General features: G+C 34.6%; 1 protein-coding gene across 1 annotated transcript in view; it reads left to right on the top strand.

Moving 5' to 3' along the window:
* The window catches only part of BRD10 (bromodomain containing 10), an 83,789-nt gene extending 63,149 nt beyond the window's left edge, over positions 1-20,640 (top strand). Inside the window, exons 6-8 of the mRNA XM_074199010.1 lie at positions 9,312-9,427; positions 14,694-14,881; positions 16,228-20,640. Of these exons, the coding sequence (XP_074055111.1) occupies positions 9,312-9,427; positions 14,694-14,881; positions 16,228-19,913 (3,990 nt within the window). The 3' untranslated portion in view covers positions 19,914-20,640. The remainder of the gene's footprint in view (positions 1-9,311; positions 9,428-14,693; positions 14,882-16,227) is intronic.
* The last annotated feature ends 352 nt before the right edge of the window (positions 20,641-20,992 follow it).

Below are 20,992 nucleotides of genomic sequence, written 5' to 3'. Positions count from 1 at the left end.
AATGTACCTTTGCTGCTCTCTATCAGTGGAAGTAAAATTTTGTGACTTCTATAATGTGATTATTTGACACAGAAAGAGGTAGTTAAATTTTACTATTGCTTGAAAGCTTCTTCAGCTTCTCTCATGAATTTCAAATTTGCTTAGATCTCAAAATATTCTTAAGAGTTCCAGAATCCCAAAGAACATTAAATGTTAACAAAATTTCCCTATCATCATTTCATTAATGTGTAATTGTTCACTCCCAGGAAAGACCCATTTAACCAATTTAAATAATATAGAAAAATCATGTCCATTGTGAATAGCAGATCATTCTAAAATATCTCATGCATAAACAATTTGTTTATTGGAGTTTATCTGACAACCTTATCTCTTAGGAGCTAATCTAAGAACCCTCCAGAATTTTGCCTCTGAGAAGCCAAAAGTTGATAGCTATGCAACATAAAAACTTAGGAACTTTTCTCAGAACCTTTACATTTTTTTTGGAATCTAACAAACTTGATTATTGATATTCTAATTCATAGTACTTAGAAATAACAGCTTAGATGGGAAGACAGCAGAGTACCCTCTAGGAAATAGAGGCTGTACTATAGACAGGCATCTTTCCAGCCTCTAGAAATGACACATAATAATGACAGCGTGAGGTTGGGGTGGCCCTGGAGTCAGGAGTACCTGGTTTCAAATCCGGGCTCAGACACTTAACTAGCTGTGTGGCCTTAGGCAAGCCACTTTACTCCATTTGCCTTGCAAAAAACCTAAAAAACAAACAAAAAAAAACCCCAAGACAGTGTGAGGTTGAAAATTGGTCTTCAGGAAGCAGAGAAATAAAGAATAATTTGAGAAAAATTTGCATTGTAAGTTACTAAGATACAAAGTTCTGTAGTAGATTCAGCATATTAGTTATTTGGAAACTTCATTCTTGTGATATGACTTATTTGCCAAAATGATAAATTAGTGATTCATTACTGCAATACAGGTTTAAGATATCTTATTTTCTTATGTATTAGGAAGAAATGAAGATGTTGAACTTTTAAGTTTTTTTTAATTATAAAGATTTTATTTGTTCTGGGTTTTATAATTTTTTCCCCCTAATCTTACTTCGCTCCCACCCCATCTCCCACAGGAGGCAATTTGCCAGTCTTCACATTGTTTCCATGGTATACATTGATTCAAATTGAATGTAATGAGAGAGAAATCATATCCTTGAGATCAGACAATAAGATATCAGTTTTTTTCCCCCTAAATTAAAGGTAATAGTCCTTGGTCTTTGTTCAAACTCCACAGTTCTTTCTCTGTATACAGATGGTATTCTCCATTGTAGACAGCCCCAAATTGTTCCAGATTGTTGCATTGATGGAATGAGCATGTCCATGAAGGTTGATCATTGCCCCCATGTTGCTGTTAGGGTGTACAGTGTTTTTCTGGTTCTGCTCATCTCACTCAGCATCAGTTCATGTGAATCCCTACAGGCTTCCCTGAATTCCAATCCCTCCTGGTTTCTAATAGATCAATAGTGTTCCATGACATACATATACTACACTTTGCTAATTGATGGACATTCACTTAATTTCCAGTTCTTTGCCACCACAAACAGGGCTGCTATGAATATTTTTGTACAAGTGATGTTTTTACCCTTTTTCATAATCCTTCAGAGTATAGACCCAGTAGTGGTATTTCTGGATCAAAGGGTATGCCCTTGTTGCCCTTTGGGTATAGTTGAACTATTAAGTTAACTACACACCAACAACTAATTAATAAAAATTTTACTGAATTTTGCACTAAGCCAGTCACATACTCTGTCATTCTTAATGAAATGAGTATCTTCAGAGTTGTGATATGTTGCCACATTTTTTTCTATTTATAAAACTTGTTCAAATCTAATGACATCCTCTTTTTTTCTGTTGTGGGAAGTCTCTTAAAGAATGTAATGTGGGGCTGCTAGGTGGCACAGTGGATAGGGCACTGACCTTGGAGTCAGGAATTCAAATCCTGCTTCAGATACTTTATAATTGCCTACCTGTGTGACCTTGGGCAAGTCACTTAACCCCATTACCTTACATAACAGAAAAAAAAATATTTAAAAAAAGAATGTAATGAAGCTGATGAGTTCCTCCCAACATCTCCAGTATAAACCTGAGCCCAGACTGGTCATGCTTCACTGCCCAGCTAGCTGGGCTTCAGACACTCCAGACTCTGTCGCTGCCCTTCCACCAGTCCCTTCCCCTTTAGCTCCTTTTTATGGGTTTTTCTACCTTGTTAAGAGGGGAGAGCTTCCCCAGTATTAAATATAGCACCTGTCTAATCGTCTGTGTTTAATAAATTCTTGTTGCCTTGTTTTGTCAATGGAGGGCTCACTCAAGAAGATTCACTACCTTCTGCCACCACAGCCCAAGGGTTATGAGGCCTTTTCATCTGACTAATGTGTATTGACTTCTACTATTAGGTTAGAGCTCTTGGATAGCAGAAATGATTTGGCTTTTGTATTTGTATCCCTGGTGTTTAGCTCAGTGATGTACTTAATGAATATGTAGTCATTCAAAAGAAAAAATGGAATGGAAAAATGGTTTACCTTACCTGATTACCAATTTTAAAAGGAAATTGAGTATAATTTAAGTAGTTTAGAACAGAGGCATTTGACAGTTACAATGCTTTGAGGGGTTTTATTTAAGTATATCACACAGAATTAGGTAATCTTAGACTCTGTCTTTTTCATTAATTTGAAGAAAGGGCAGATTTCACCATATAACCAAACTAATGCATTTTTAAGGGATAAGAGTAGTTGCAGCTTCCCCATCGCTGACCAGTTGGACAACACAACTTCCTTTCTTCCTTCTTTCTTTCCAATTTTCCTTCCCTTCCTTCTATTCCCGTTCTTCATTCCTTTTCTTCCTTCCTTCCTCATAGAGTATCATAACCAAAGGAATGTAAATTTTGATACTTGAAACCAAGTAGGATATTTTGGGGTTTTCCAACCCCAAATCACTGTGGCTCCCATTGATTGATCTACAGTAGGTTTCAGACCAATCCCACTTGAACATTGTTTGGGCCCTGAGTTACTTAGAGTGAATGTAAATAGCAATTATTTCTATTTTGACCAGAATCCCTGAGGATCTTTTCCCTCCTAGATTGATTTTTTTTTTTGAGACCTTCCTTTGCTTCATTTCTTTCTTACCTAGCCTTATACACTTACACCCACAGTCAAAAGATCTGTTAAATTTAAAACTTAAAGTTAAATATGCTAAATTCTCCCAGTGCATCCTGGGTCATCTGCAGTTGCTCTAATTTATATCTGGCTACTGAACCCATGTGACTGTGAAGGATAAAGAGAGATTGGTGTCCTTTGCACAACTCTGCCTCACTTAAATCCAGTTCTCTTGCATGTCATGGCATCATCCATCTAATATCATGGTCCTCTTTGAGAATGAAGGACAAACTCAAAGAAAACAGTGTATAATTCTGAATGATACTTTTTTTTTTCCATCTAGGGTTTATTTAAAAGGATATATCCAAATTTTATTGGACTTACCATGCTCTTTAAATTTCTATTGTATTTATTTTGTGTTTTCATATAATTTGATGGCATGTTATATTGGATTGTTTTTAACTATTGAAATCTCAATCTTAAAATTTTTAAGTGTCTTTTTTAATGTAGTTATATTCATTTGGCCTTAGTAAAAGTTTTATATGTTGCTGCATTTAAAAGACAAAATTCTTGAAAGCTGACAATAATATTTTTCTTAGATAGCCAATCTAATTTTTTCATATTTCTGTTCTTAACTGGCATGTTTTTAAAAACCTAAATATTAAAAAATAGAAAATAAATGGTGCTGTGAAGCAACATTAGTTAGCCTAGAAAGAGAGCTGCCCTTAGTATCAGAAGGCTTCAGTTGAAATCCTACCTCTGAAGCCCTTGGTCTGGTAATCCCAGTCATATCATTCTCATAGCCACTGGCAACTAACTCTGGGATTCCAAATTGCACAGCTGTTTCTGTCTGCATTAATTAGTGACTGTTCCTTTTTTGGAAATTCAGTTTGCCTGTGAAGTCTCTTAAGTTTGACCAAAAACTAAAGGTGATCATTGATCTTTTGTAAGAAAATTAAAGTTTTATAGATTTGTGCTTCTTTAAACTTTTTTTCCATTCCTTTTTCTTCAAATGAATATTAATAACTGATCTATTTGGAAATCACATTGCAAGACTAGATGACCTGCATCTAAGTTTAACAAAAATACAAAACTTTTAGTTTGTGTGCAGAATGCATCCATAGTGATGAGACATTTAATACATCCTGAACTTATTTGTTTTCCTCTTTTTCTTTCTTTTAGGTGTCCAATGTCCCCAGCATCAGTAGATTGCCAACTCCCTCTCCTTGCGACACCCCAGCAAGCATTATGCTGGTGCTGTCATACCCATCCCAGAATACTGCAGCAGAATGGAGCTGCCCTTTAGTTATAAGGTAAGTCTCCCTCCCCACTCCCTTCACACACTTAGAAGCACTATTTTACTTTTACAATACTATGTAGTTTTATAAGTTTTTTTCAAGTATTATTTCTCTTATAAATCCCAAAGGGATTATAAAATTGGAATATGAAAAACTTGTAAAACTGCATAATATAAGAAAAAACTTACCTTATCACTATAGACCAACTCCACTTTGTAGTAGTTTCCTATGGTGGTTGTAAAATCTCCAGCATAATGCTGGCTGGAGTGTCACATGGAGAGGGAGCTGGCAATCTGCAGCTGCTATGGACATTGGATGAGAAAGCAATAAAAGGTAAGCTTCAAATTTAGACTGTATTGGATGTCTTTGGTTACATGGTGCATGCATAATTTAATTTTTTTTAAACTTTGTGGCAGGTCACATAAAATATAACCATCATATTCCTCTTTAAGTGGCCTTTAGTGAATATGTTTATTCTTAAGTCTAAACAACTCAATATGATTATTTCCAAAATGTATTTCCTTAACTTTATCAGTAGCTGGATTTTTTCTCTTTGAAATATGTGAATTTTGTCCCCATTATCACCTGTTTATTCAGAAAATGACATTAAACCTTAAGTGTATGTGTATAAAGTTTTTAAGCATGTTTTTCATTACTTAAGACAGTATCAGACCTTATTTTTGCAAATGGACTTTTATACAGCATACCTTGACTCCATGTTAAACTATGCAGAAAAGACCTTTTTGCTTTTAAGATATATTTTCTCTCTTACAGTTAAAATTCAAAGAAAGAGAACTTTCTTGTATTAGTAGGAGTATTTATTACATATTAAAATTTTGGATTTTATCTTTGTACCCTCAATATTTAACAGTGCTTTTTAGTAGGGTTTAGTAAATACTTTTTGAATTTAAATAACTATTATTAATCATAATAATAGATCAGTATCATTGGGAAGATTTTTAAACAGAACTTATTTCTGTTTCATTAAAGAATTTCAGAAAAGACTGGCTAAAAACATGCCATTGAAAACCCAAAAAGATTCATCCCTTTTCAGTAGATTGCTTGAATAATTGTCTAGTCTATAGTGATCACATGCTGTGGAGAAGGGGAGTTACTTAGGAGTCTAAAAATCTGAAAACCTCTGGCAAAGCTTGAGCTCCTACGGGGACAAATCTTATGGTTTCCACATTCTCAAATCAGGAAAGAAGTAAAATATCTCTAATACCCCTTTCACTTAAAAAATGTCATTATCCTCATTTAGAATCAGAATCATTCATTTAAAAAAAACTATTTCTTCTAGTACATTGCCTTTCAAACCCTAGGAACTTATGGTTTGAGTGTTGAATGTATTTCCTCAGGATATTGAATTTTGAAAGTGTCATTTTAGGGGGCAGCTAGGTGGCACAATGGATTGAGCACCAGCCCTGGAGTCAGGAGGACCTGAGTTCAAATGTGGCCTCAGACACTTAATAATCACCTAGCTGTGTGACCTTGGGCAAGTCACTTAACCCCATTGCCTTAAATTTTTTTTAAAAAGTGTCTTTTTTTTTTCTTGCCCAAATTAGGAGAAATGTAAAATTGGGAAACTGGGGGCAGGGGGGGAGATGTCTCTTTTGCAAATAAATGTGATGGAATGAAGCACCAATCAATTGAAACACTTGGTACCATTTTGGGGAATATGGTTTCTTAAGGAAGTTGAATCCATTCCTTTTCTTTGTGTTCATTCTTTTGTTAGCTTTAGAGAAACAGTAGAGCCAAAGGAGGAATCATTTAAAACAAGTTGGAGGGCTTCATCTTTTTTATCCATTTACTTTGGCCATTACTTTTACCATTGAAAATAGCTTTCATTTTTGCCTTTGTATTCCTCCAGCTCTTGGCCCAGTGTTTGCCGAATGCTAAATGCTTTAATAAAAGCTTAATAATTGATGTAAGAGAAAGCAATATAAGTTTTCTCTCCCGTTAAAAATTAACTAAATGATCAAAACATCTTACTTAAAAAGTAATTATTAGAACTCACAAAAAAGAGAGCATGTAAACAAAAAAGTTTTCTTAAATATATATATGTATACATACATATATATGTGTGTGTATATATAGTATATTGCTAGGATGGTGACAATAGTAAGATTAGAAGTGCACTATTGTAGTATGAAAGATAGCTTTGGAATCAGGAAAAAACTGGATTTTGTATCAAACAATAACTCTGTGCCACTGGCCAATTCACTGAAGTTCTCTGTGTCCCAGTGAACTCTTCTGAGACTCTCTTTTACTGCTGCTTGCCAAAGTTGCATTAGTGTTCCCATGGTGGGAATTTTCTATATTAATTAAATCACAGGTCTGGACCCGATCCCAACCCCAGATTTTAAAAATCTGTTGTTAAAAATATTTGAGATTTATTCATTGCTCATGATATTGCTAAGAACTATATATTTTGAAGTTAGAGATAGTTTTACCTTTTTTTTGATTCAGCTAATTAACTGAAATAAAATTTTCTTGCTAACATTTTTTATCTTTTTCCTACTTAGAATTAAAAACTATCATAGCCTGATATAGACACACACACTCTCCCCCCCCCCCGTCATTAATAGACACCTGATTTACAAATGTTCCATGTATAGAAACACTTGATTTCATATTGCCTCCCTCTCCTTATCCTATGGCTGTGCTTCCTTATCTAGCTATGTTGCTCCTCATCTCTTCAGAGAGACATAGACAATTCTAGACCAGCATTGACATTTGGTGAACACCATGGAAGAGTTTTTAATAATTACTCCTCTACTCCTCCAAAAGATTAAACATACACATACATACATACCACCACACCCTCTTCCCCTCCTTTTAAATTCTTGCCTAATTATCCCAGAAAATACCTTTCTTCTTTGCCCTCTCTCATTCTTCCCTCCATTCTGTTAAAACAAAAGTTAAAACAAAGTAAATGGTAGAGGACTATACAGTTATGAGATATAATGATAAAGGAAAATTTTAAGTTTTTATTTGATAGACATATAAGGCTATCCTTGAAAAAGTTCAGAAATCCTCCATGGAAAAGTCTTTGATCTACATCCTAATCCATAAACCTGTATTTTCTAAAGCACCAGCATTGAAGATGAAAAAGGAATGCTTATTCACTCTGGGATTTTTCCCTACTCTTGTTTAATTCCTTCAGTTTCTATTGTTTTTTATTTCAAATTATTATGTGAACATATCCACCATTTAAATACAGTTTTATTGAACACGTACATCCAGACAAACAGACTTTTGGAATACATCCTATTTGTAAGTGAGGAAACATTTAACATTTAACTAAAGTTATTAATCTTAGTTGGTTATTATAATATGTAAAATATATTATCTAGAGTCTTTTGCAGAATAACTTATGTTTTTACTCAAGTTCTACAAATAGGAGGGTTCATAAGTGTCAGTAAATGTCTTCCTCTTATTATTTCTTGAGCCCTTGTTTTCTTATTGATTGTAAACACAATCATATACTCCTTTTCTATCTTGCAACCTCTGATTTCTAATCATTAACTCCATTTCTATGGTGATTGACTTTTTGAAGAGATGAAAAACTAACTTTTTGGGGGATAGAATCAGCTGATTTTAAGGTCTTGGGATTTTTTTTTTAGTTTTATTAGGAGAGTCAGTATTTCAGGACTACATATAAGAAATTTATATGACAGACACTTAAGTTTTCCCACATGTAAAACAAATTGAAGCATAAAATTTTGTTTAGTATTTTAACTTATTCTGTACATTATATAAAATTTCTTTTCCTAAAGGTCGCAATAATTTCCCTGCCTTAATGTTGTGTATATGTGCAAATTGATCTTCTTAACTGTTGCTATGGGATGAAGCTTATGACTTATGCATGATAAATGTGAGCTACTGTTAACATTGTCTTTGTTTTAAAAGAAAATTTAGCATTACTGTTGAGCAATGCTTATTAGTGACACTTGGGTACACACTGTTAATTTGTTTCCTTTTGTGTGATGACCCAGAAATTAATGAATATTTATATTGCTTAATACTCCTATGGTTTTAAATCAATTCTCTTTTTAGTAAAACATAGATTCTTACTGAGAGATACATCTGAATTATAGCAAACTTAATTTCTGTAAAATTATTTTTAATCATTAGAAGTGAAATGAAATATAAAAGATCTTTATCTTGAACAATTTTTAAAAATATGGTGCTTCCATAATTTTAAGTACATTGTAAAGGATGGCTAGGTGGCTCAGTGGATAGAGTACTGACTTTGGAGTCAGGAGTACCTGAGTTCAGATTTGGCCTCAGACACTTAATAATTACCTAGCCGTGTGGCCTTGGGCAAGCCACTTAGCCCCACTGCCTTGAAAAATCAAAAAAAAAAAATACATTGTAAAGAAATTAAAACTTATATGCCCCAAATTCCTCTTTTTGAAGTAAGAATAAAACCATAGAAGTTAAAAACCAATTTCTCAATTTTTAGTTTTGGGGGAAATTGCAAGAGCTGGACAGAAAGATTTTTTTTTATATTAAGCTATCATAAATTTTCCGGGTTTTGTAGCATTCCTATTAAAAACTCACAGTTAAGTTGATTTAGTAGGGTTGTTCTATTTTCATAATTGGGATTTAATTTTTTAAGGTATTTATACCACTTGGCTTTGTGTCTATACATAACATAGTTTCCACAATTAAATGTGGGTAATAGCTTCAAGTATTTCCTACCATAACTAATGGGAATATATTCTACCAAATTTATCAGAGGGTAAATATTTTTTACACTCTGCAATCCCTTGAAAAAGTATTTTAAATTTTATTTTATTTATTAAGAACTAACATTCATCCCCCTGCATAAAATTTGAAGTACTTACCATAAAAACTTATCTTTATAGGGAAAATGGTATCATCGGAGGCAAGCTGTAAAAGAATTGCATGGTACATTGATACGTCTCCTAAATGAATTGCTGCCATGGGAACCAAAGCTAATGAAGGCTTTTCAAAGAAACAGGTAATACGAGATTTAAAACTCATCTTAAACTTTTAAGTTTTTGTTATCTTTTTTGTTGTTTTTGTTTTATTTTGAGGACACTTAATTTTTTTCTTTAGTTCCCAGGAGAACTTGACTATAATTACTCTAGGTAGATAGGTATGTGTTCTAAACCTTGGTGATCTCATTGGGAGAAATTTAATTTTAAGAAACTCCCCCAAAAAGCACAACATCCTTTGGTAACTCATTCTGGTAATTCATATTCTTTTCCTGTTCTGTCACAATCCTATCGAACACTTTTCTCATGACTACTATTAATTTTGAATATGGGGAATATCAACCACCCCTCATCCACTATAATTTTCCTTTTATATACAAATAATATTCTTGATATTCAACATATTCATTTAGTAATATTTATGGTGCATATATTATAATACAAAATACCCTTAAGTTTTCCAGCATTGCTCTGCTCTCTGAGGAGAAGCTGTCCTTTCTTCTTTCCAAGGTCAACTCTTCCACTTGTGCCCTTGATCCTATCCTCTCTTTTCTCTTTTACTCCTCTCTGACCTTCTTTAACCTTCATTCTCTTCTAGTCTTTTACTTACTATAACACTACCTTATTATTCTTTTTAAATAATTTTTTCAATTATATGTAGATATTTTTCAGCATTCTTTTTTATAAAATTTTGAATTCCAAATTTTTTCTCCCTTCTCCACTCCTCAGAAGAGCAACCAATCGATATAGGTTATACATGCACAATCAGATAAATATGTTTTCACATTAGTTATGTTATATAAAATAAAAGTACAAAAGGAAAAAACCATAAAAACAAAATAAAAAGTGAAAATAGTTTGTTTTGGTCTGCATGCAGATCCTTTTAATTAGATTCAGACCCATTATCCTTTTTTCTAGATGTGGATAGCATTTTCTATCATGAGTCTTTTAGAATTGTCCTGTATCATTATATTGCCGAGTAAAGTCAACAATCATAGTTAATCATTGTATAGTATTACTATTACTACTATCTAGGAATCTACTACTATCTACTATTACTATCAGTTATTTCCATGGTTCAGTCATCATCTCTGTACAGGTGTCTCCTAAATTGACTTTTTTCTCCATTCTCTTCTGAATTGTATCTGCATATGAGTTGCCTGTTTAACAGTTCCACCATTGGTGTCTCAAATTCATCCTGTCCCAAACAGATTTTATTACATTTCCCCCTCCACCAAATTTCTCTGTTTCTTTTAAAAGCAATACCATTCATCTCGTCAACCTAGGATCACAACCTGGGAGTCATCTTTGACTCTGCCCTCTTATCACTCATGATATGCAAACAGTCACTATATTGTGTTGATTCTATCTCCTCAAGATCTTAATGTTTGTCTTCCTCACCATCACAGGGTCACTGCCTCAGTTCATGCCATCATCACTTGCCCCTGAGTTTATTTCAATAGCCTTTTCATTGTTCCCGCTATCTCTATCTACTCCCACACAAGTGTTGAAATAACTTTGAAAGAAATATAGTTCTGACTATTTCACTGCCCTACTCAGAAAGCTTCAGGAACAACTTATCTCCCAAGATAAAATACAAACCTCTCCATTGACATTTAAAGTCTGTCATGCTCTCATTCTAACCTACCCCCACACCTTTATTTCATATAATCCTTAACTTCCTTTATGCCTTGGCTCAGTTACTGTTTCATCTGTGAAGCCTTTTCTTACCTTCTTTGTTAGTACCTTTTCCTCTTAAATTGCATTGGATTTTCTTTTCTGGGTCCATATTGGAAACCTCTCAGAGAAATTTCTTGAGGCAGAGATTATTTTATTTGTGTATCACTTAGCAGGAACAATTCTTTTCACATAGTAGACTCTTAAGTCTATTTGAATTTTTTTTAAGTCAGTATATGCCTTCATAAAAGGAGAGACATATCCATAGAGAATTGCATTTAAAGAGGTATCAAGTGCTGTGAGAATTCAGAGAAGGGAAAGACTACAAATATGTGTACCATACTCAATATATACAAATACTCAAAAGTGCTGTGATTCCTTTTTTTTTTTAGGTTTTTTTCTAGGCAAATGGGGTTAAGTGGCTTGCCCAAGGCCACACAGCTAGGTAATTATTAAGTGTCTGAGACTGGATTTGAACCCAGGTACTCCTGACTACAGGGCCAGTGCTTTATCCACTGCTCCACCTAGCTGCCCCTATGCTGTGATTTCTTCATGGTAGGGGACTCCAAATATGGAAATTTCTTTGACTGATAGATCATAGCCTTATATGGCTTATAAGTATGTTCTTATAACTTAGTAAGTTCTATGAAGCTGCCTGAAGCACATAGAGATTCATTGACATTCCTAGAGCCAAACTGCTGGTAAATGTCCAAAGTAGGACTTAAACCTGGATCTTCTTGACTCCAAACCTGGTCCCCTGCTATATAAGACATCTTCTATACACACAAATATGAGCTTATAAAACATAAATAGATCTTTGCTCACAGTCAGCAAATTTAGTACTTTATGAATACAGAGCACAGTTCTTTATTATAGGGGAGGTATATAGTTATATAGTGAACTATAACTTCTTCTCTTGTAACTTATGGTCTATTAGGATAAGAAGCAAAGACATTACCAATATGCAGCATTGTGTAATTATATTAGAGAGATAGGAAAGTAAAGTGACATATGAGGTTCAGGATGGAAGATTATAACTAGGGGGATTGGAAAAGGCTTTAAAGATGTCATTTTGTTTGTTCTTTAGAGAATTCCTAATAGTTGATAGTATTTGTTCTTGGTTCTCAAAGAAAACCATGACATCAGGGATTTGATGCCATGACAAGAACATAAATTGAATTTGTGTGAGGGAGTGCAATCTGTGTGCTAAATCACCAGCCTCACTTTTTCCTCCAGAGCCATCTGGATCCAGTGGCCAAATATGAATCAAGACAACTGGAGATGGCCCTGGATGCAAAGCAGTCAGGGTTATGTGACTTACCCTAGGTCACACAGCTAGTGAGTTCCATGTATCTAAGACTGAATTCAAACTCCCATTCTTCTAACTCCAAAACCAGTCTATCCACCATGCCAATGGGAAGAGCGAATATTCAAAGATTTATTAACATGAGTAATTGAATGAGTAGAATAGGGAGTCACGAGAAACACAGATAATGTCCAAGAGGAAGAGTAGTTCATTAGAGCATAAAATATGTGGAACACAATAGAATAAGAAAATATTGGGAAAATAGACGTAGATGGGGGAGGGGGACCGGGGGGGGTGGAGATCTCAATTCTTGAGGTTTTAAGTGCTAGGTCACTGAGTTGAATTTTAATTGATTAGGCAGTGTGAAGCCATTGAAGTTTGTTGAACTGAGGAGTGATGTTACCAAAACCATACAGAAGAAATATTTTTATGGGTAATAGTATGAAGGACAAATTACAGAGACATGGAGAAGTGGGAAAGCTTTGAAATTGTCTAGTCAGGTAGTAATGAGGGACTTTATGATGGGAGCAGCATTAGAGAGAAGAGATAGAGGTGAGAAATGTTGTGGAATTGGACTCCACAGGCCCTGTAATTTCTTCTTACCTCTCTCTCTCTCTCTCTCTCTCTAATCTTTCTTTGTCAAAGATATGCTCAATAAATAAAAGAGGTGAGGTGAATAGCAATGTCATACTCAGAGAAATAGTAATATTGAAAAAGAGGGATGGTTAAGGGGAAAATATAATGAATTCAGCTTTGAATTGTCATCAGATAAGTTGGAAAAAAATCTTGTAAGTAGTTGATAATGTGGATCTAAATCTCAGAAGAAGTCATTATTTAGAGGGAAGAGATCTGAGAAGTTATCTGTAGTAGTTTTCATCTGAGAATCTTGAAAGTAGGCCAGATTAAGAAAGAATGAGATTTGCCAAGGAGAAAAAAAAGAAAAGCCTAAGGATCCAAAGGTTGATGGATACAAAACAATAATAACAACATGTTAAGTTAATTGCATGACTTTTGAAAGAAAGAACGATTTTTGAGGAATTGTGGTAAAGACCTGGTAGGTCTAGTGAGGAAAAGAGAGTGTTTCAACCTTAGTCTTGAGGAAATTTTAAGAAGAATGTCCTCTAGTGAATAAGGATGCAAGAGATATGATGTCTTCAGAGTCAAATTTTGGTTAAAACAAGAAAGTAGAATAAAAGTTCTAGGACATAAGGAAATTTGTTGAGAATACAGTAATAGTCTCAAAGAGCATAGTAGATTAGGGTAGAAGATAGATAATTTGGGCTGGAATGGGCTTGGAAAAGAGTAGAGCTGAGAGGATTCTTAAATTTGCTATGGAATTAAACAAAAAGTGAAATTTATTGGTATATGTAAGAATTTCCTTACAGATGATTACTTGAAAAGAGTTAAAAGTGAAATTTGTTGTAAAGACAAAGAAAATCAAAGCTGAAGTCTAAGAATTATTGCCAATTGCTTCAAGTAGCAATTTGAAATAAAGCATCATTGGAATAAGCAATTGGAAAACTGATACAGTTTATGCATAGATTTTTCAGGAATACATCTCTTGTATAAAGCAAATCTTTCCATTTGTTAACCTATCAGCTTTCTCTTTTCCAGGCTTCTATTTCAAAAATTACAGTGAGATAATAAAAAATTAGAGAACATTAATCACAATTTAAAATGTTGGAATTAGGAAGTTGAAAATAGATTTTACTCTCTTACTAAAATTAGATGATATATAGATACTAGTATTTGTTAAACATTATTGTGGTTGTTCTGATAATAAGCTTATTTATACATGATTTTCTTGTCACTTTATTGAAATTAGCTATGGGTAATATACATTATAAATCAAATCAGCATAGTTAAACAAAGACCTTATTCCACAGGTTACTTACTTATAGAACAAACTTATAGAGTAAACACCTAATAGAGGTGTCTTCAAAGACGAGCCAAGGGGGCAACTAGGTGGTGCAGGTCCTGAGTTCAAATGTGGCCTCACTAATTACCTCTAACTGTGTGACTTTGGCCAAGTCACTTAACCCCATTGCCTTGCAAATCCTTAAAAAAAAAAAGGAGCCAAGAATAAAGTAGTTCTAATTCTAACCTGTTTTATAACAGAAATTACAATTATAAATTGATGAAACTTTTTTTCTGGGTTTTATCACAGTGTATATAACATTTTCAAGCATTTTAAGCACATTTGATACATAGTTAGAGTCTGTTTTAAATGTTCTTTCTACAAGATTAAATGACTTACCCAAAATGTTTGTGAGGGAAAAAGTCTTATTTTATATATTTTATTTTAGGAGCCGACTGAAAAAAGACTATGATGACTTCAAAAGACAACCAGATCATGATAAATTTACCCGAGAACTATGGACTAATGAAGAAGGTGAAGGAGATCCTGGAAAAGAATCTCCTAGAGCAGAAATCATTAAATCTCTAGAATCAACAGACCCTCTGGATATTCTAGAAAAAGAACATCTTGATTCTGGTAAGTATCCACTTTAAAAAATATATATTCATCATTAAAAAGAGGAATGATTTTAGTTTATTTCATAAGTTTGCAAGAGCTAAAATGAATTAGTCTAGTGGAAACAGTTGATTAGGAATATTTGGTGATTTTTTATGGTAATTCAGTGGCTTTATCAAAAATTCTTTTGGTAAGCATTATTTTTTTAAACATGGTGCTTTTTAACATCTTTCTCCTAGCCTGGTACCTTGGTTTTAAAAAGTTTGAAAATTTTACATCCTCATATTACAGGACATAGTTAGGCAGCCCTAGAGTCTGGAAAACTATTCAAAACTAGTCATATACTAACTAGCTGTATGACTTTGGGCAATTTATGCTTAACCTTTGTTTTTCTTATTTTCTTCAACTGTAAATTGGGGATGATAATGATAGTATCTACTTTTGCAGAGTTGTTGTGAAAACTAAATTATATATTTGCAAAGTGTTTAATTCAACCTCTGGTACATAGAGGGCACTATATAAATGCTAACTGTTATCATCATTGTTATCAACATCAGACTAATCTTATCAAAAGGTACTTCACAGGAGGTTGATTCTGCCCTTTTCTTTTTCATTTTGATGCAAGACATATATTTCTTGAGTACCAATGTTTTATTTTGTAAGTTTTAAATGAAGAAATTCAAGGTTCCTAATATTAAACTTTTTACTACAGACCCCCACCTTTCTTTGCCACCTTCCTTCTCCCTACTCATCTTCATTAGTAATAAGGGTAAATAAACAAAACTAAGTCAAAAACAAGAGTAATTTAAATAAGTGTTTGCAATTCCAGGAAAGCTCATAAAAATTAATTAAAGGTGCTTTCCTGTTATTCTCCATTTCCATGTAGAGTAGAATAAGAATTAGAACAATTTGACTAGCCATTTTTAAAAAAACTCTTGATTTAGGTAATTAAGCATCTAGAAAAAATATTAGTGAAACTTAAATTTTTTTTTTACCCCTAAAAACTTTAAAATAGATGAAGAATTTCCTTATAGAGTGAGTCTAAAGTTGCCTACTTTAAACTGTATTAACTACTTGAAATTAAAGAAAAAAATTTTCACAATAGCAATTGTCTACTTATGAAAATCCTTATCCATTGTAACTATTCCCAATATCACAATCCATTTTCAGCTTTAATAAGTGGATATTTTTATATTAACCCATAATATTTTTACCTTGATGCTTGACACAGCAATCTTAATTAAATACTCATGTTGGGTATTATTATTTTAAAGTATCGAATTATCATTGTTCAGTCAGAAATGTTTTGTATAGCATTTAGCAAGTTACTGGTCCATAAACAAAATACTTGTTTTTATATTTTTCAGATGACATGAAACTGTCAGAAATTGATTTTCCCATGGGCAAAAATAGGCTGTTAAAAAAAGAATTGCCTTCTAAAGATGTACAGAAGATATTGCCCAAAGCACTTAAACGGCAGTCCAAACAAAATACTTTTCTTGATGATAGCACAAAAGAGCTTTCGCCAAGGAAGAAAGCAAAACTAAGCACAAATGAAACTGCAGTTGAGAACCTAGAATGTGTTCTGCAGGCTGACTGCTGTTTGAATGAGTCCAAGCAAACAGAGCCACCATCTCCTGAGACTTTTGCCCCAGCAGACTCGACCACATCTGTATCCACTTTTCTGAAAGGGACCAAACCTATTCAGGCTTTGCTTGCAAAGAATATTGGGAACAAAGTGACCTTAACAAATCAGCTGCCAACTTCCATAGGTAGGAACATGCCTGCCTTGGAAAAAACAGTTACATCTTCTACAGAAGCAAGCCCAATAAAGCCAGCATTGACCTGCCAGACCAGTACCAAGGGTCCTTTACAGATGGTGTACAAAATGCCTTGTGGCCAGTGTGTGCCAATAGATCTAAATAATAGTTCTGTAAAGATTCAGATGCAGCCTGTGACAGATCCTAAAACAGGGGAGAAAGTCATGCAACAAGTTCTTATTCTGCCCAAAAATTTTCTCATTCAGCACAAAGAAGGAAAGGCTGTTGTTGCAAAAGAAATCCAGTCATTTCAACAAAAGTGTCCAGAGCAGCATTGTTCATCTTTCCCACAGACAGCAAATATAAACTCTTCTTCAGCACCAGTTCTTGTAAACCCAAATGGAAATATTTCAGCTCAGTTGTCTAATACAATTTTCAATAAGAGTGTTACATCTTTACCAAATGTGAATAGTTCTAAACCACAGACTTTGCCCTCTGTAACTTCAGCAACTAATTTAGCACTACCAGTTAAAACAAGCCAAAGTGAAACTGGAAAAGTTAAGAACATAGTTTCCACATCCACATTCCCCCGACCTGTTGCCTCACCCACCATTTCCTCAACAGTTCAGCCTCTAATATCAGCAGCAACACTAAGTGGATCTACAAATCCCAATGGTTCCCTTCACAGTTTAGCATCACAGCCAGCTACTGAGTCTTCTGATGCTAAACAAGAACTTAAAACTGTGTGTATAAGAGATTCACAATCAATCCTTGTCAGGACACGTGGTGGAAACACTGGAGTTGTAAAGGTACAGACCAATCCAGATCAGAATTCACCTAATAATTTATCTCCAAATTCAGTTTTCACATTTACCCCTCAACTTCAGGCATTTCTGGTACCCAAATCCACAACTTTGTCATCTTCTACTTTTTCACCAGTAGCAGGAGCAACAGCTACATCTTGTCTCCCTCCTTTTGCCCCATCTTCTGTTTCTGGGTTTGTTCCACCCCCATCTTCGGTTTCCATTCCAGCCCTCCCTTCTAATTTAAATCAGACAGCAGGGAAGAACCTCAAACTTAATTTAGGTCAATCTTCCTGCAGTAGTAATTTGGGTCAAATGGTAGATAAAACTGTACCCGTATCATCATCTTCCTCCTTCATGCCTTCTGTTTCTTCTGGCCCCCTACTTCAGTCAACTGCAAGCAATTCAGTTAATGTAATTAGCATTTCAACAGGAAATTTTGGGCAAACCAACTCAAGTATTATCCATGCTCCAACTACACAGCAACAGGTAGATTTTAAAACAAAGAATTACCCTGTTACACCACCTGAGTCAACTACAACAGCAAATGGAGATGTGATCAGTGGTACTCCAGTTCAAAAACTCATGCTGGTCACAACTCCATCTATTCTTTCCCCTTGTGGTAGTGCTGCAGTTAACATGGTGCCTACACCAACATCCACAGGTGTTTCCACCCAGAAATTAGTTTTTATTAATGCTCCAATGTCCAGTGGCACTTCAACTCCAACAATAATTGCAGAATCATTAAAACAAGCCCGACCAACCTCCCTGAGCAAAACCTTTGTTAAGACCACAGAACAACCTCAAATAGTGCTAATTCCATCAACAGTGGGAGCACCAATAAAAATAAATTCATCACCTACTGTGTCTCAAATAAAAGATGTAAAAATTGGACTGAACATAGGCCAAGCCATTGTAAATACTACAGGCAGTGCTCCAAATGTACCGTCACTTAACATACTGCAGAATGTAACTCCAAAAGGAGCAGAAGAAAAAGGCAGCAAGAGCTTTATTTTGCCCTTGTCAACAAGTAGTAGTTCAGTTCCAGTAAGCTCAAGTTTTATCAGTCAAAATGTTGCATCCATTAATGAACCAGTGGTTTCTACAGCAAGAGCAGTTAACATGTTTTCAGTAACAGCAAATGCATCTATGACTTCTCTTTCAACCACAACAAGTTGTACTTCAATTGGGACCCGACCTACAGTTTTGGTTAGTGGAAATGAAACTTCTTCAAGAATTATGCCAGTTTTAACAAACAGACTATGTACATCAAATATTGGAAACACTGTGGCTATTTCGACTGTGAAAACAGGGCATCTTGCATCATCTGTGCTGATTTCAACTACTCAACCAACAGTGTCTCCTCAGTGTTTAACATCAGCTTTACAGATCCCAGTTACTGTTGCCTTGCCTCCTCCTGTCACTGCATCTCCTAAAATAATCAACACACTTCCCCATCTAGCAGCAGTTCCAGGTGCCACACATCCTGTCCCCCTTCCCAAAAGACAATCACAGAATTTTGTCCAGTTTCAATCACCAGGGATTTCAGCTACAGTGCCATCAAATGCAAACACAAATAAACCTCAGACTGTCTTATCATCTGCTTCACTGAATGCAGGTAAAATAATTAGTTTTTCCAACTTTGCTTCTCTGCCAAACCAGCAAATGCCTCCAACTTTGGCAAAATCAGCTCATACTTACAGTTGTGCTCCAGGTGCCTCTGCCATTCAGACTGCTACTGCACCTTCAAATGTAACTAGTCTGGTAGGTCAGTTAAATGAACCTTGCATTCAGCAAAAAATAGTTATCAATACCAGTACACCTTTGGCACCTGGGACTCAGATCATGATTAATGGCACCCGATTTATTGTTCCTCCACAAGGTCTTGGAGCTGGCAGTCATGTTCTTCTCATTTCTACTAATCCAAAATATGGACCTTCTTTACCTCTTAACAATGGTCAAGGTATTCAGCCTGCAGCTCCTGATAATCTTGTGCAGAAGATTACATTAGCACCAAGTAATTCTCTAAGTTGGCAACCTGCAAAACATCCCCTCAAAAGCTCTACAAAAATTGTGAACTCTCTTGGGAATGCAAGCACTGTACCTGTTGTACATGCAACACCTCAAGTGGTAAATACAACTGCTAAAGTGTCTGCTCCGACCCCCATACCAACAGTGTCATTGACTTCAGTAATAAAGCCTCCTCCATCTACTCTTTTAGCTAAAACTTCTTTGGTTTCTACAGTACATGCTGGTAACCCTCAGCTGCCAAGTAATGCGTCAGTATTCCATTTGGACACATCAGTGAAAAAACTGTTGGTTAGCCCAGAAGGAGCTATTTTGAATGCCATAAATACTCCAGCATCTAAGGTTTCTTCACTATCTTCATCTCTTTCTCACATTGTAGTATCTGCTAGCCGAAATTCTGCCACCGTCTTCCCTACTTTTCCATCATCTGGCTTAGAAAAGCCTGACACAGCTGCATCTTGAATTTAGACTAAATGAGCCAGTTTTAACTATTGGGGCATTGTTTTGACTCCCAAATAAATTTTAACTGTTTATTATACTGTTGAAAACATACTATATACATAGTTGATTTTTTTTCCTATATCTTTTCATTAGATTACCGCAGGGTTTGGTTTGCTTGGGGAGGGAAAAAATGTTAAATTTCACTCAAATGTATGGGTATGTTTTCAAGGGTTGTTTGTTTGATAAAGGTCAGGAGTGACCTGTCTGTTAACATACATTACACAAGTCAAGTTTGACTAGTTTAGAATATTCTAGCCTTTTGCACATTTGCATTGACCTGTTTCCTCTTGAATTTGAACTGTTGCAGCGTGTCTACAATACGGTAATCTGTGTCTTTCATTTGTGAGATCTTATTTTTGTTTCTGTAAAAATATATATATATATATTTATGCATTATAAAAATGCAGTCCATGTTGTAAAATTGTACATATTCCCGAATCCCTAACAATCTGTACTAAACTATATGTACAAAGAACTATGCTGTCTTATTTATGTTTTGTTTACATAATGTATAGTTTTTTAAGTATTTTAGTAATTTTGGACCAGTGTACTGTTAGCAACAATGCAGAAGAATCTGCATGTAATAAAAAGAAGTTGCTGTATTTCTTTGTTTGAACAATATTTGTAAAGTTTGTGCTTGGGGTAATGTTGAAGAAAAGCAAATCTAGTATGACAGACTACATAAATTTAAGAAAATTTCTTAACAAAACCAAGTAACTAGAAAATTTAACTCATGTTGCTACATGAGATTGGACTCTGATACTACAACATTTTCTAGTTTTGAGTGCTTTTTAAGTTTGGATTTAAAATCATAACATACTGGCCAAAAGAAAAATTCATTTTTAAAAGCATCTTTTAAGAAGTCAGTTTCTACGCATTCTAAAATATGTTTTAGATTTAATACAGTTGGTCCTCTGGAAAATTCAAAAGTGCATTAAAACTGCTTTTGATACAGAATGAAAGGGTAGAGTGGACACAAGGTAATTTTTAGGTTTTCATTATTTTGGGATTATAGGGGAAAAAATTCCTTTTTAAACTAA

This window comes from Macrotis lagotis, chromosome 8 (assembly GCF_037893015.1).
Source record: "Macrotis lagotis isolate mMagLag1 chromosome 8, bilby.v1.9.chrom.fasta, whole genome shotgun sequence".
Lineage (NCBI taxonomy): Eukaryota > Metazoa > Chordata > Mammalia > Peramelemorphia > Peramelidae > Macrotis > Macrotis lagotis.
Note: the sequence above shows the minus strand (reverse complement) of the source record. Positions and strands in the feature narration are given on the sequence as shown.